Below are 14,125 nucleotides of genomic sequence, written 5' to 3'. Positions count from 1 at the left end.
ACAGGGATCGGTAGAAACAGAAAAACTGCAGGCAAACAATAGGCTGAAACATGATGTAACATGAGGTAAGCAAACGTGTACGAAACAAAAAACCCTCAGAACTTCCTTTGTGCTGATAAACAGATCTATAAACTTTAGACCCATCTGCTGCTTGTCAGCTCACAGATGCTTTTCACATTTAATTAAAAAAATTCCTTTGGCAGCTTAATAATGTATCTGTTGCTATTTGTAATAACAATGTGATGTCAGTTATCCAAGTGGGATGTTCAAAAGGAAGTTCCTTCCTGGTACCAGGGTTATGAGGAGCTGCTGACACTTTTGACATAAAACAGTTAATTGATTACAGAGCCTTTGCAGAAAAGCCATGTCTTTTTATCTTGTTATAGATCGTTCACTCTGTGATCTCCCAAGTTGTTTCTTTTTTTCCAAAAAAAAAATTACATCTCCTAAAAAATGAAGAACTAAATTATGGCTGCTTTGTGTAGGTGCACTCACATGGCGGCAAGGTCACAGAGAACCGCTATGTATACCCGGTCTCCTCCCCAATTTAGCTGTCCAGAAAGGGCAGATGTCTTTGGATGGTTAGCAGCAGTCAGTGCCCACTTCAGTGTTCCAGGCTTCAGATTAGATCTCAGTGTGTAAATGTAGTTTGGCTGGGGGTTTGGTTCCACTCCTCCATCCCTCCTATGCACAGGCCCCTGCACTACTGCTAGAGAGAGCATGGGCTATGCCAACTGAAAAGCTGTCAAAATTGTGGCTCATACAGATGGTCCTTCCCTCCCCAAGCATCCCTGAAGCAACGTGCTTACTCCTTGCTGCACAGTATTATCCATGTCAGGCCTTCCTTACCACCACCCAGAATATCTCTGGCATGCATACCAGCCAGTAGGGTGGCAAAGCAGGCCGTATTCAATTTGGATTCAGCCCAATTCAGGGGACAATGATTCAATTCGCTGATTCGAATCACTGGCCCAATTTGATTCAGCCAAATCTGGAGATTCGATTCTGAATCAGAGAATCAGCAATTCGGCCATAGATATAGCTTTATATGTTTTTTCTGTATGCTTCGAGGTACCAGGAATGGCTCATGAACACTGAGATGGTGGGGCAGATGCATGGGTGATTGGTGCTGCCTTAGTCAGGGGGGGCATGTGCCCCCCCGTGCAAGTCCTGCTGACTGTGGGGGATGTCCCTGCAGCTGATCCCACTGATCTCGCTGCCTGGGTTCCCCCTCCGATCGATCCCATGACGGCCGATCGCTGCAGCCACTTCTGGGAGCAGCTGCAGCGATCGGCTGGTGCTCGTGGAGGGGGCACCGGTGCCTCCCGCCTGCTCCCCCTGCCCAGCGTGTAAGTGGCAAGTGCGGCTGGTCAAGGGGTGCATGTGCACCCCTTACATGTCACCACTGGCCAGATGGAGTGTCCCACAGGATCGCAGGGGGTTCCATCACTGAGCACGTGGGGGATGCCCCCTTCCCGCGCCACCCCTGGCTTGGCGATCAGCCGCAGGGGGATCCCAGGTGCCCCCCCAGACCCAGGATGCGCCAATCGCCAAGCTGGGGGTGGGTGTCCACTTCCAGATCTGCCGCCAAGCATGTGGGGGACCCCCCCACCCCTTGACTCCTGTCAGACACTCCATGTGCCCCACCATCTCAGTATTCATGAGCCACCTGGTGCCTTGAGGTATGTAGAAAAAACATATAAAGCTGTATTTATGGCTGAATTGTCAAATCTCTCTGAATTGAATTGGAGGTTTCTGATTCGATTCAGAGAAATTAATGGGTCTCCTGATTCAATTCAGATTCGGAGATTCAGCTGCCGAATCAGGCTGAATCTCCTCCAAATAGAATCAACGACCGAAGCTTCGCATAGCCCTATCAGCCAGCTATAGATCCCTGGCTTTGCTGTACTAATCTGGTTCAGTCCATTTTTTTCCCCCAGTAACCTGAATATTTCAGATTCTGCTAGTTAATTTCATACTTCATTGTTAGCTTGGCATGGAGGAGATGAAATACTATAAATACCTATTAAGCAAGCAACCAATGGAGAATGAGGGTTGCAAACTTTCATTTTGCCTACTGGTAACCAGCCACATTTGTTACTGCTGAGAGAAACAATTGCAGCACAGGAAGCCAGACACTGTTCGGGATGCTGTGAAACTGTGCGCAAGCTTCTGAAATGTTCCTCAGCATTTACCGTCAATCCACTTAACGATGCTGTGCGTTCTGTCAGGGCTTCTTTTTCATGTCCCTCAGAGCAGGAAGCAATTTGTGTCCTTTCCAAGTGGATGTCACAGGATCTGTGGGTTTGTCTCTGAAGGAGAATTCTATTCTTGGCTTGAACAGAAGCTCCTCATCGTAGCTTGTTGTTACCACATGTTTCTGCCCCACCAGTTTGTTTATCCATCCTCCATCTCTTCTTTAACTTAATCTTGTATTCACTTAGAGTCCCTGTAATGACCGTCTGTTTCAGTGAGCCAGCTCACTGGTTCATGCACCAATGAATACACTACAACCATGCGTTTCTAATCCCTTTTGATACAGAGCATTGGGTTTGTTTATTCAAAATGAAACTATTCAACACCTGCTATTAATCATGTGCCTTCCCCTTTGTCACTTGCATCTTGTAGAGGAGCCTCTTTGCTCTCTCCTGTGCTTTGCAGGCCATCTGCTTGAGAGCGCCTTGGCAAGGCTCTCTTCTCTCGTGTGTTCTTAGCTACTTTCCTGAACGGTTACGCTGCAGGCTGTGCACCTGAGAGCCACGTGCAAGCAGGCTTCTTTTCCCCTGCTCACAAGCTAGTGAAGAAACCTAGCTATGCTCTGCAGCCATCAGCTAAATGGAGCTGTTTTCTAACTTATCATCTCCCATATGATCTTCCAGGTGTCACCTCATTCCTGTTTTTTCAGCACCAACTGAGAGGCAGCTGAAGATAGGTGAAGATAGTACCAAGTCCTTTTAAACAGCCAGCTACCCTGTGACAGAGCAACATTGGCGTTAGAAAGGCTCTATGTAGGTTCAACTTCTGCCTATATAGATCCAGTTGCAGGGTCAGGGTCTTGTCTTCTTCAGCTACCAATGGGGGGGGTTTAAGTTATTTCATTGTGATTTCAGAGTTAAGAGTATAGACCGATTTAACATCCCTTATACTTGCTGATCTGTGGGATGCCTATCCAGACGCTACAGCTGACTATAGAAACCTGAAAGAAGCGCTGTCAGATACCAAAGGTTCCACAGAAGAAGGCACTCTAAACCTAGGCCACTTACCTGAAGGATGCTGTAGAAATGCTATCTGCAATTTAAAATGTTCTTTTATTAAAATAGTATTTGAATGCTTATCAACCCACATACCATTGTTGAGGTCAGAGCGCCAAATATTTCTTTCTTGAAACCATTGCAAAAAAATTTTAATGGGATTGCTTTAATTCATATGTTGCTCCTCTCTTCTCTTCCTTCTCCTCCTCAAGAAAGCCTCTTGCACACAGTGCTGCTGATACCATAGGATGCATAAGTCTGAAGGTCCACAAATATGCACTTCTGGTCATCTCTGTTCAAGGGAGGTAAATTCAAAATGGGACAAATGCAGTGAGAATGATTAGGGGAATGGAGAGCCTATCATATAAGAGGAGACTAGAAGAGCTGGGCTTGTTCAGCCTAGCAAAAAAGGAGCTGTGAGTGGATACAAGTGCTCCCTATGAATGCATAAAGAGGGTGAGGAGCTATTTAAAGAGCAATGTCAGAACAAGAAGAAATGGAGAAGAAATGACTATAAATAAATTTTAGACTGGAAATTAAAAGAACATTTCCAACTAACAGATGAGCAAGCTTCTGCAACAACCTTCCACTAGAAATAACGGAGACAAAAAAACCCCTAAATTTTAAGGCGAAGCTTGGGGGTTTTTTTTAAATACATTATATGACGGGATTGACTATGACAACAGGGAAGTGGGCTTATTGACCCCTTTGCAGGCCTGTGCCTTGTGTTCCTTGATGATTAACTAAGGCAGTGCATGTAGGTGGGCTAGAAAAAAGGAGGAAAAAATTCTTTGCTGTTGAAACAGTTTCAGTTTGTCAGCAAACTGCAGTTACCATAAGATCCTAAGTCATATGCTATTTTCAATACTCATTTTCCATAGCGTCACCCCACTGAGCTATGCTTTTCTTTCAGAAAGTGATTACATTGTAGTTAGTGACTCCCAGGCTGAATTATAGCTCAGCTGGTTCTCTCTTCCTGAGCTTATTATACTGCTCTAACACTAGAAATAGTAATAAAGAAAAACGAGTACTATATAGCATAATAGTGTGGTGGATGAAGCAAAGCCTAGGTCTTTCTTTGTTAAATGTCAGGAGCAATTAAAACAAAAGAAAAACATTAAATATACAAATATGTGGTGGGAATTGTTTCCTAAAATTACAGCCACAATTTTCAGAAGAGATCAGCACCCATTATTTGGGCCACACCTTTAAAAAAGGGCCCAGAAACATGTAGGCCAGAAACATGTAGGTCCTATAATAAGGGGTCTAATTTTCAAAAAATAATGTAGAAAATCCTCTTAAATCCAGTCATGCATGTGTCAGCAAGAGCTCCTGAATGTGAAGCATTTTTGTAAACTTGGCCATTGTTTCAGTGTCTAGAAGGAAGAAGAATTTTTTTTTTGAAAATCTGGCCACCCCTAGGGTTGCTGAAAGCCAGAGCCACAGTATAGAGGCAATGCTGTAAGCAAGCGGGGGACTTTGGTCAGACCCAGTATGGCAGTTCTTATATTCTCATGGTCCTGAGCTCTCTTGACAATACACCACAAACATAAACATAATAGTGAGCTAAACATAAGTGAGGCATTAACAATGGCTTTGCTTTTGTTTGCTTTTAAAAGAGCAATTTATAAATGGATTGTGTAGTGGACAGTGATCACCCAGCAGTCCATACTGGATTCAGGCTGTAGTCAGTACAAGTTGTCCCCTTCTGATGGCCACTTAGAGATCTTTCATAGAAGGAACTAGTCATCTTGGTCAAGGTTCTGATGGATAGATGTCCAAATCAAGAAAAACAATATGCATACGTGCACACACGCACACATAAAACAACCCTGCCTGCACACATCATAGTTGATGCTGAGATAGCATGGAGATGAACATGAGGAAATAAAGAGGAAGAATGAACTCTGCTGACAATTACTGTTGGCAGTCTCAGCTGAAATGCCAAAGAATGAAGACTAAGGACCCATCTACAAGGAGGATCATGATGAGGAATGCAATTGCAAAACAAATGTATACAGAATCCATTCCCGGCCTCTCACAGTCACAGGGTTTAGTGTGGTTCAGAAGCATAGTTATAGGAAAACCATGATGCCTTGTTAAAATTAGCAATTATTTGTATTACCATAGAACTCAGAAATCCTAGTCATAAATCAGAATTCCATTGTATAATGCCTTGTACAAACACAGAAAAAAAAGCTTCAAAGAGTTTACAGTGCAGGTATGACACAGATAGATACAGACAAACAGGAGAGTACATGGAGAAAATGAGGCAGAATTTCTCAGCAGGATAGACTGGGCTCAACATATTTTGTCAATTTTATGTGGGCTTCATATCAAAGGAAGATCTTAAGGAGAGATGCAAAGAAGTATGATGTTTGCAGGAAGCTCCTCCTAAGTGTGAACCATGGAAAAAACACTAAGGTGGCTGCTCAAAATTTAAGAAGTGGGTAATGGAAGATGGCATGATAGGCTGATAAAAAGCAGCCATCAAGCAAACGAGAGATGATAGGTGGCATGAGGATAAGCTGTGAAGGTCCTTGAGCTGAGGGCAAGAAATTTATAGTTCAAGCAGTAGAGAAGGGCAGTGGAGGAATGCCAAGAAGAGTGACTTCGTCAAAGTGCCAGCCTAGTAAAATGATCTTTGCAGCACCGCTTTGAAAGTAGATAAACATGGAATTATTGCATGTGATATCACAGGTATGATATTCATCACAGTTATCCAGATGCAGTTGGATCTGTCTGAGAATTTTAGCTGTGTGGATAGGCAAGGAACGCCACAACTTAGAAATGTTATGCAGAAAGAATCTGCAAGATTTAGGCATAACCACCATGCGAGAACCTAAGGAAGTCTTCTGGTACAAGATGATGCCCAAGTTATGGCATGGAGGATTTATTTAAGTCAAAAAGATTTAAATAACCATTTTTAATCCTGATTTAACTCAGCAAGCAAAAAACCCCCCTGAACCTAGTCATGAATGAGTCTTGAGTTTTTGGGGGGTTTTGCATTATTACTCTTTTAGTTATTTTACTAAAGAAAGATTGACACTCATTAAAGTATCTTGATATGCAACTAATATGGACTTAGCACTATATTTGCTACTTTTTCCTAACCATGAAAATGTACTACATCTGTACATATTTATTTAAGCAATTACATATGTTAACAGGAACATATTCAAATTCATAATCTTTACATTTTATACATGCTAGAATAAGATGCATGATGCATTTATATGTTTACTATTCATTGATCAGTAATTTATTTAGTCATGATTGTGCCAGGATGCATTTGAATGAAAACTGGAATTCAGTTAAAATGCACAAAAACTTCATTTTAAAATTGCTCTTTAGTATTAGATAAATGTATAGTTAAATAAAAATATCTTTAATTTGCTAATTACATGTACTTTTTATATAACATGTTTTGCATTTAATTCTTAGTTGATTTATTAAACAAATGAAGTATTATGTTTAATTAATAAGCCAAACTGAGTTGATTGTTTCAGGTCATTATGTCCTACTATTATGTCTTATATTTTAAAACTAATAGATCTTATCTTCTCAGACCTTACTTCTGTTCATATATTAGAAGAGGAAAGATGAGCTCTCCTGCTTTTTCAGTTCCTAACTCATTTCTCAACTATGAATGGACTAGTCATTGAAATAAACTAGTTGAATAATGTGCAGTGAGGAATATAAAATCTCTGCCCCTGCAGAGGGGGCTACTGCAGTCAATTGAGTGTTTTAGGACTTGAACAAACTTCTTCCATGTGCTTCATCAGTGACTTCCACCAGTTCAGTGGTTAGACTTTCTTTAATACCTCAGCAACAAATACATTCTGCTTGAATATTATTATTTAAATTATTTGAAAAGATTGTAGAATGTTTGGGCCTTAAATCAGATGGTTTCCATTTCAAATTTATTTTAAATAGTCTTACTTTTAAAAAAATAATTTAAATTTAATTTAAAACAAAAGTCATTTAAATAAGTCAATTTATTTAAACTGATAATCCCATTTTTCATGTTTTTATAGCTTTCTTTATCCATCCTGAGTAGCTGAACTCAGATCCTCAATATGTAGAAGTCAAACTCCTATTTAGGCTTCTGACTCCCAGTGAATAACTAAATGGGAGTAAAGTTAAATAGGAGGTAGCCATCTGCTTACATCTGAGCATCTGGGTAGAGGTTCCCAAACATAGATCTGCTTTGTACTGTAATACACCTTTTAAAGTATTGGCAATTTGAGAAAAACCTGCATTGTCCTGTGCACTGGGGACTTACTGGACCATACTTGTCTGGAAACTTCCATAAGTTGATCGCATTTCATTTCAGGTAACCACCTTTTCTCAGAGGACATCAATTGATAAACTTGCCAAAAGCTAACTAGTACCTGTGCCTGAAGAGCAATCTGTGCATGTCTATACTGAGGACAGCACAAGATGCTTCATTAATTGATTTAATTTCTGCAGAGCTGGGGTAGATGATCCTTTCCTTTAGCAGCTGGTGTAATAAAAGGACCAGTTCTTGATTTAACCAAGGCAACCATAGGACTGAAATCTCTCCTCTGGCTTTTCCCTCCTATTGTGTGGGGGAATTATCCAAATCTGCTGTCACAACCTTATTTCTTAAAATAAGTGGTTATTATTCATTTTTCTCTAGGTCACTCCTGATGCCTTTGTTCTCTGCACCAAAGCAAAAATAATGGCAAAAAAGGGAAGCTAAAGAGAGTTTTGGGGTAGTGCATAAGTGTTGTAATGCCTAGATTTGCACACAAAAATGCTTGTTGCTATAGAAGAGGAAATAAAAGCTTTTCGCATATATCATTCCTCTTCTTGAGACCCCCTGAGTTTCTAGAGAAAGAAGTAGGAGAAGAGGGAGATAACTCCTGGGTTGATTAGCAAAGGTAGCCCTCCATTTAAGAGATGACAAAGTTGTTGGAAGTATCATATGAGTAAGGACATAAAAATCCATAATGCCATAAGCTTAGGTTGGAGATAAAGAACAAAAAAAAAGTAAACAGTATAAATAGACTAAAGCCAGGTAAGTTTCCAGGCTCCTTTAAATGACTATAGGTGACCATTAGGCTCAATTTAACTATCCATAGACCCCTGTGTTGGTGGAATCCTGATTCTGAGATAGAATAATAGAAAAGTAGGGCTTGAAGGGACCTCAGGAGATCATCTAATCCACCTCCCAAGGAAGAGTGGAGATAGGAGGGTGCATGGCCCATCACTCACAGAGATGAAGCAGTGTGACTGTCATCTAATACATGTGTGCGTGTTGCACCTACTAATGTTATAAAGTAAGAGAGTGGGGTGCAGGCAAGAAGATCCAGGAATGGCCAATTGATACATGGAGTGTGTGGCTGTAACGTTTTTATCAGAGTGTAAGGGGAGATATTGTGATGCCAATGTAGCTATTGTTAGCAGTACTCTAAGTTTGCACTTTGCTCCTATATTTTCCCCAACATTATGCTTGTCACTGACAGGCAAGCAATGCACTTGTGATGTTGATGCCATCCTTACTGTTGCATAAAATGCTTTTCAAAAAGGTCAGAAAGTTTACCTTGGGGCTGTAAAAGTGCTGGGCTGGTATGATGGAGTAGATAAAGCTTTCCATCTGTCTAGCAGCTAGATATTGAATAGCAACCACATGATGTAGAATTTTATGTAGACTACAAAGTCCACATTGATTAAGGAATTATTGATTTTTGACACCACTGTCTGCATCTGCAATTATAGCTAAAGTACATTTACGAGGGAGCGAGCAATGCCCTGCCAAATAACATTCTGTTTAGTTTAGCTTCAGTTCTGCCTGAAGAATAGAAATATGTCAGAGAAGGTACCCAAATAAAGTTGTCTTTTCCAGGAAGACTGCCATGGCACAGCATAGTGGGCTACCTCTTGGTGAACATTTCACCCATGGTCAGTTTGGGTAACCACGGCTGAAGAAATCTCCCATTTCATAGGTTTAGATACTGAACTTTGTGGTCTGCTGCTTTCATTGGTGGTGATAAGAACCCAGGAGATTTTTCTTGAGGGGGAAATGGTGGTCTCTAAATTCTAATACCAGCTCTGTTTCCAGCCACCGAGCCAGGCAGCACTAGTGAGGTCCACAGTGAACCTCAGAAGATAGCACAGCTCAGAACAGGGGGATAAGTGCAACTGAGAGAGTGTCCTGCATTCAGTTGAGCCATGCTTCTCTGGGCTGTTGCTTTGTTATAAAGTACGAAATGAGGGACACTCGTCTGATTCCCGAGAGGATAAGCTGAACCAAGTAGCTATTGCTCTCCAGCTTGTCATTGATTGTACCTGGCATATGTCTGTGTCAGTTGGCTTCTGTTCACTTTGTTTATAGAAAGTACAGATAAGTATCCAGAAACACCGGCATCCCATGCTCCACCACCACCTAAGTCTAAACCTAAAGCTAAAAAAGCACCGATACCACCAAAAAATGTCACTGCTGCTTCCACCACCACAAGCCGTAAGAATAATGAAGCATCTCATGTTAAAAAAAAAGTCAAGGCACCTACTAAACAGCCCCCTGCCCCACCTCCCAAGCCAACAAGCCACAGTGCAAATCGAGAAGCTGGTGAGTACAGCACAGGCAGTGCCGGGTGCATGTGCATGGGGATGCTTGGCTTTGATTGTTCCTTGCTTGAATGGTAATGCATTAATAGACATGCCCCTGTTGGGTGACCTGGTGCTCCACTGTGCTTATGGTTTTTTCTGTATAACAGCACTCCCTAAAGAGGACTCATCACTTTGCTGTCTAACAAATGTATATGCAAGGTCATATGGTGATGGTGCAACTACAAGCCAAGGACACAGGGAGGTGTTGGGGAGATTTTGGAGATGACCTGGAAAGCCAAATTCATGTGGGTTGCTCTAAGATAAAATTAGTCTTGGAAATAAAATTTCTTATGGGAATAACTACAATTCCATCAAATTTGAAAGGAGACTATGAGCTCTCAGGATTTAAAACCATAAAAACCTTCAAGCAGTCTTTCTTCTAGCCAGTAGGATAAATTTTAGCTCATTGGAAAAGACCAAGTATTCCTTCAGTTGACTGATGGTTTGTTAAGATACGGAATACCTTGGCTATGGAAAATATGTGCTGCCAGCAAAGTGGCAAATAACTGCAATATAACAATGACATTACATGAGATAATATAAGCAGTCAAGCCTAGGACTTGAATATCCTTTGAATTTAAATGGTCATAAATTATAGAATGACATAAATTTAAACTATTGGAATATAACTAAAGCACAAGTGACTTTATAACTGATTCACTTGTAGATGCAGTATTCTGACTCCTACAGCACTTGCATTTTCTGTCCTCTCAAAAGCTCACAATGCATTGTCTCCATTTCTTCTCTCCAAATACATCCCTGTTCATTCCTTGCAAATGTTGGCAGATTTTTAGAGCATGAAACCTATCTGAAGGTACTACTAAGCTGCTCAAGTTTTAATAATGACTGTGTCATAAAAACATCGTATTCACGAACTTCACATTAGCTGTCCTTGCTACATCAACTGATTGCAAGGACAAACATTGTGATAACCCAGAATGCATTACTTGTACTCCTCATCCAGGTGGAAAACTAAGTTCCTTCTTGGTGAGGGAACACTGACAAGGTAAAGCCCACAAGGGATTTAAGTAAAGATGGGGATTAAGACATCAAATATTTCACTAATTTGCTTAAGACAAGTGCTATTCCTTGGGTCAGCTTCAGCCTTCAGGAACATTTCTGCAGCTCCATAGAAATACTGGGATTTCTTTGGGTATAAGTGAGATAAATTTGGTATATTAATACATACTGTACCAATCATTTATTTGGACATTAGGCACTCAGTGTTATTTTAAGATTTGATGGATATATTAGGTGATCTGGTTTTTATAGTTCTGGATTTAAAAATGTTTAGCACAAGATAGTCAAGGTAAGGCATCAGGTATGGCAATTCATAAGCTACCAATGGAGTTGGTTGAAAGTAACATTTTACATTACAAACATCTGACAATGGGGGAAATAGTTTTCTTCTAAACTTCCCATGCAAAAACTCTGTTTCATAAAAACAGAAGTGTTGCTAAGGTGCTTCATGAGACATGTAGTTTCAGTGCCTACATTCCCATTGTCCTCAATAGGCTGGGCTGCCACGATAAGGAAGTGCACTGTGGAAATCCCTGCCCATCATGTTATGACAGAATGTATCATCCAGCCAGGGAGCATAGCCTATAAAGGGGATTGAGGACGTGTAGCAATGGAACAATAGTTCTCATGTGGTGTCAAAGCAAAGCATTTATTAATGGTACTATTTCAGGTTCTGTAAGTAATACGTTGCTTTTTACACAAAACAACATTTTCCACAGGAAGAAGGGACTTGTTGTGGGGGAAAAAATAATGAAAACACAATTTTCCAAAGGAAAAAGTTTTGACATAAAACTTTTCAACCAGCACTGACAACAACAATAATTGATCTTTCTGACCCAGGGGGAGGAGATCTCTTCAGAAGATATTTTGTCATGTTTTCCAGCTTCATTTCAAGGCCAAAGAGGTTTTGATAATTACATCTTTTTAATGGAGACACCTTCAGAAGTTGACCTGGTGATAATCATAGATTGATGTACATTATTTTGGGGTTCTTCACTTCAAGCCTGAGGCTAGTTGATGTTAAGTCTGTACATTAGTGCTTTGTTAGATAAAGGCCAAAGTGCTCAACACATTAAAGGACTGAGTCCTTTGTAAGCAGCCTTCATCTTCACCCTCACAGAAACTGTTCTGCTAAAAATAAATGCAAGATGCAGCTATCCTCTGTTTTTAGTATGGCTCCCACTACTTGTCTCAAACGTGTTTCTTCAATTGACTCGTGAGTTAGTTGCCTATAAGACAGTGCTTACTTGCAATACCAGCGTTTCAGGGAAGTTCATATTAATGCATTTTATAGTTGACTTAAAAAGAGAGCAAGTGATTTGCCCACGGTGATAAAATGAAACTCTAGAGATTTTTTCAGCTGCATAGAAGAACACATTGCTTTCTAGGTGCCAGTATCCCAAATAACATATTAGAGGGGAAAATAGCATAATATGCTTGATTATTATTTTCCTATTTAAGATGTGAAGCAAACTATGTATGAGAGTTATTTTTAGATCATGAGCTTATTTCATGGTAATAAATTTGGTCAATAGCTGTATTTTTGATCCCAGCATAATCTGCTCCTTTTAAAAACACTTAAAAGTAGAGTATGTCTTACAGTGGATTTTTATTACACATTTTTAACCTTTTATTTTACTCAGAAAACTAAACCACAAATTTATGTGATGCTTACAATACTTTCATTCACACTCTTGATTTTAATACATTTTTATTATAGCAGAAATGTTTGACTTAGCCAATATTTTGATGGAAAGGATTTGACTATATATTTTTTAAAAGTGAGAATCAAAATTCTTGGCCACAACTCCCAGCTAATACACCAGGTGTGTCTATACTGCAGTCATGTTGGCATGCCCAAACTAGCTTTGATTTGCTTAGTTCAGGTGAAAATGCAGCAGCATGGATTCCAGCAGATTCCCATGGTTTCCTGGCTGGTATGTGCAACCTGTGCTGAAGCCTGCCCCACACAGCTTCACTGCTGTCATTAGCAAAGCTCACAAGAGAAAAGTTAGGTTTGGGACACGTAGACATGCTGCAGCCCCATCTCTCTTGCAGCATAGGAATGCCCACTGATTAACTGTGAAAAAAACCTGTGAAAAACACGATGCTTCTCTGTGCCTTAGTTTCCCTGTCTAATATAAGGGAGAAGAGTTTACAAGTACCTAGTAAAACTGAATTAAGTAATGTCCATAAAGTGTATCTACTGGTAGATACTCATATGACAGTGATGTAAAATGAAATGATGAGGTTCTCATACCCAGGCAAACACAGGTAATCGGAAAGGTCACTTTTAAGGGTTGTTTTTAGCTGTAGACCATTTAGGGCTAAATTTGTTAGCTTTCTTTAGGAGCTGGCATTGTTTGGAAAAGAGAGACACAAGAGTTTCCACTGGAGCTAGACAGACAATAAGTGTTTATTCTCCTCAGAGTATATGCCAATAATGCCCACTGATACTTGGCTTGTGGACATACAAGACCACAGCAGAATGTACCACACGTTTAAGAGCTGTGACTTACGACCCTGATCCACAGACACAGTAATAACTTATGAAAACATGATAAAGTGCCTAAGTGACTTAAAACTCTAACAGTACGTCTTTACTGCCCCAGTACAGTGGCCATCAGTGCTGTTCTGAGGCATAGGACACCCTCTCCACGTTTGTTACCTCTTGAGTCAGAAGTAATGTAGCTGCTTAGGTGCAGTGCTGCAGATGTGCCATTAGGCCCTGCCTCAGCTTTGCACTAAGCCAGCTAAGCTATTCCCAGTCCAGGAAATAGTATGCACAGAGCAGGTACAGTGTATATCAGTACAACACTGCCTGGTATCAGTGGCTCATTCTTATCATGCGGTTAATTCAACATGCGACCAGGTGCTCTCCCATGGTTGGGAGCCCCATCAGGCAATGGGGCTCTCAGCCCCAGGGGTGCACTGCAAGCTTTCCCAGCTGCAAGTCCCACAGCTGCTGAATCTCACAGCTGGAGTAGCATTCCACACGCTGCCCCAGCTGTGAGCCTGATCAGCTGCAGGGCTTGCAGCTACGGGAGCTTGCTACTAGCTAGTGCAGGGGGAGCCTGTGATCACAGTCTAAGGCTCCCTCTGCACCAGCAGTAACATGGGATTGGATCTGATGCTGTAGCATGGCAGGAGCTGTGACTGTGTGGGTGGCGCATCAAATCCTATCACACCTTTACCTGAACATCTAGAGGGGCCCTTAG

The 14,125-nt window shown here is 40.9% G+C and overlaps 1 protein-coding gene across 4 annotated transcripts in view; it reads left to right on the top strand.

Moving 5' to 3' along the window:
* The window catches only part of PHACTR2 (phosphatase and actin regulator 2), a 302,090-nt gene that overhangs the window by 246,782 nt on the left and 41,183 nt on the right, over positions 1–14,125 (top strand). For 3 of the 4 annotated variants that reach the window (XM_019527111.1, XM_019527113.1, XM_019527112.1), the window contains exon 5: positions 9,613–9,846. The exons of the other annotated variant lie outside the window; for it this stretch is intronic. In XM_019527111.1, coding sequence (XP_019382656.1) covers positions 9,613–9,846 — 234 coding nt within the window. The remainder of the gene's footprint in view (positions 1–9,612; positions 9,847–14,125) is intronic. 4 annotated transcript variants of the gene reach the window in all.

Source organism: Gavialis gangeticus, unplaced genomic scaffold (assembly GCF_001723915.1).
Source record: "Gavialis gangeticus isolate Ggan-Ray unplaced genomic scaffold, GavGan_comp1, whole genome shotgun sequence".
NCBI classification, from domain to species: domain Eukaryota; kingdom Metazoa; phylum Chordata; order Crocodylia; family Gavialidae; genus Gavialis; species Gavialis gangeticus.
The sequence above is the reverse complement of the archived record's forward strand: the minus strand, read 5'-3'. Positions and strand labels throughout refer to the sequence as shown.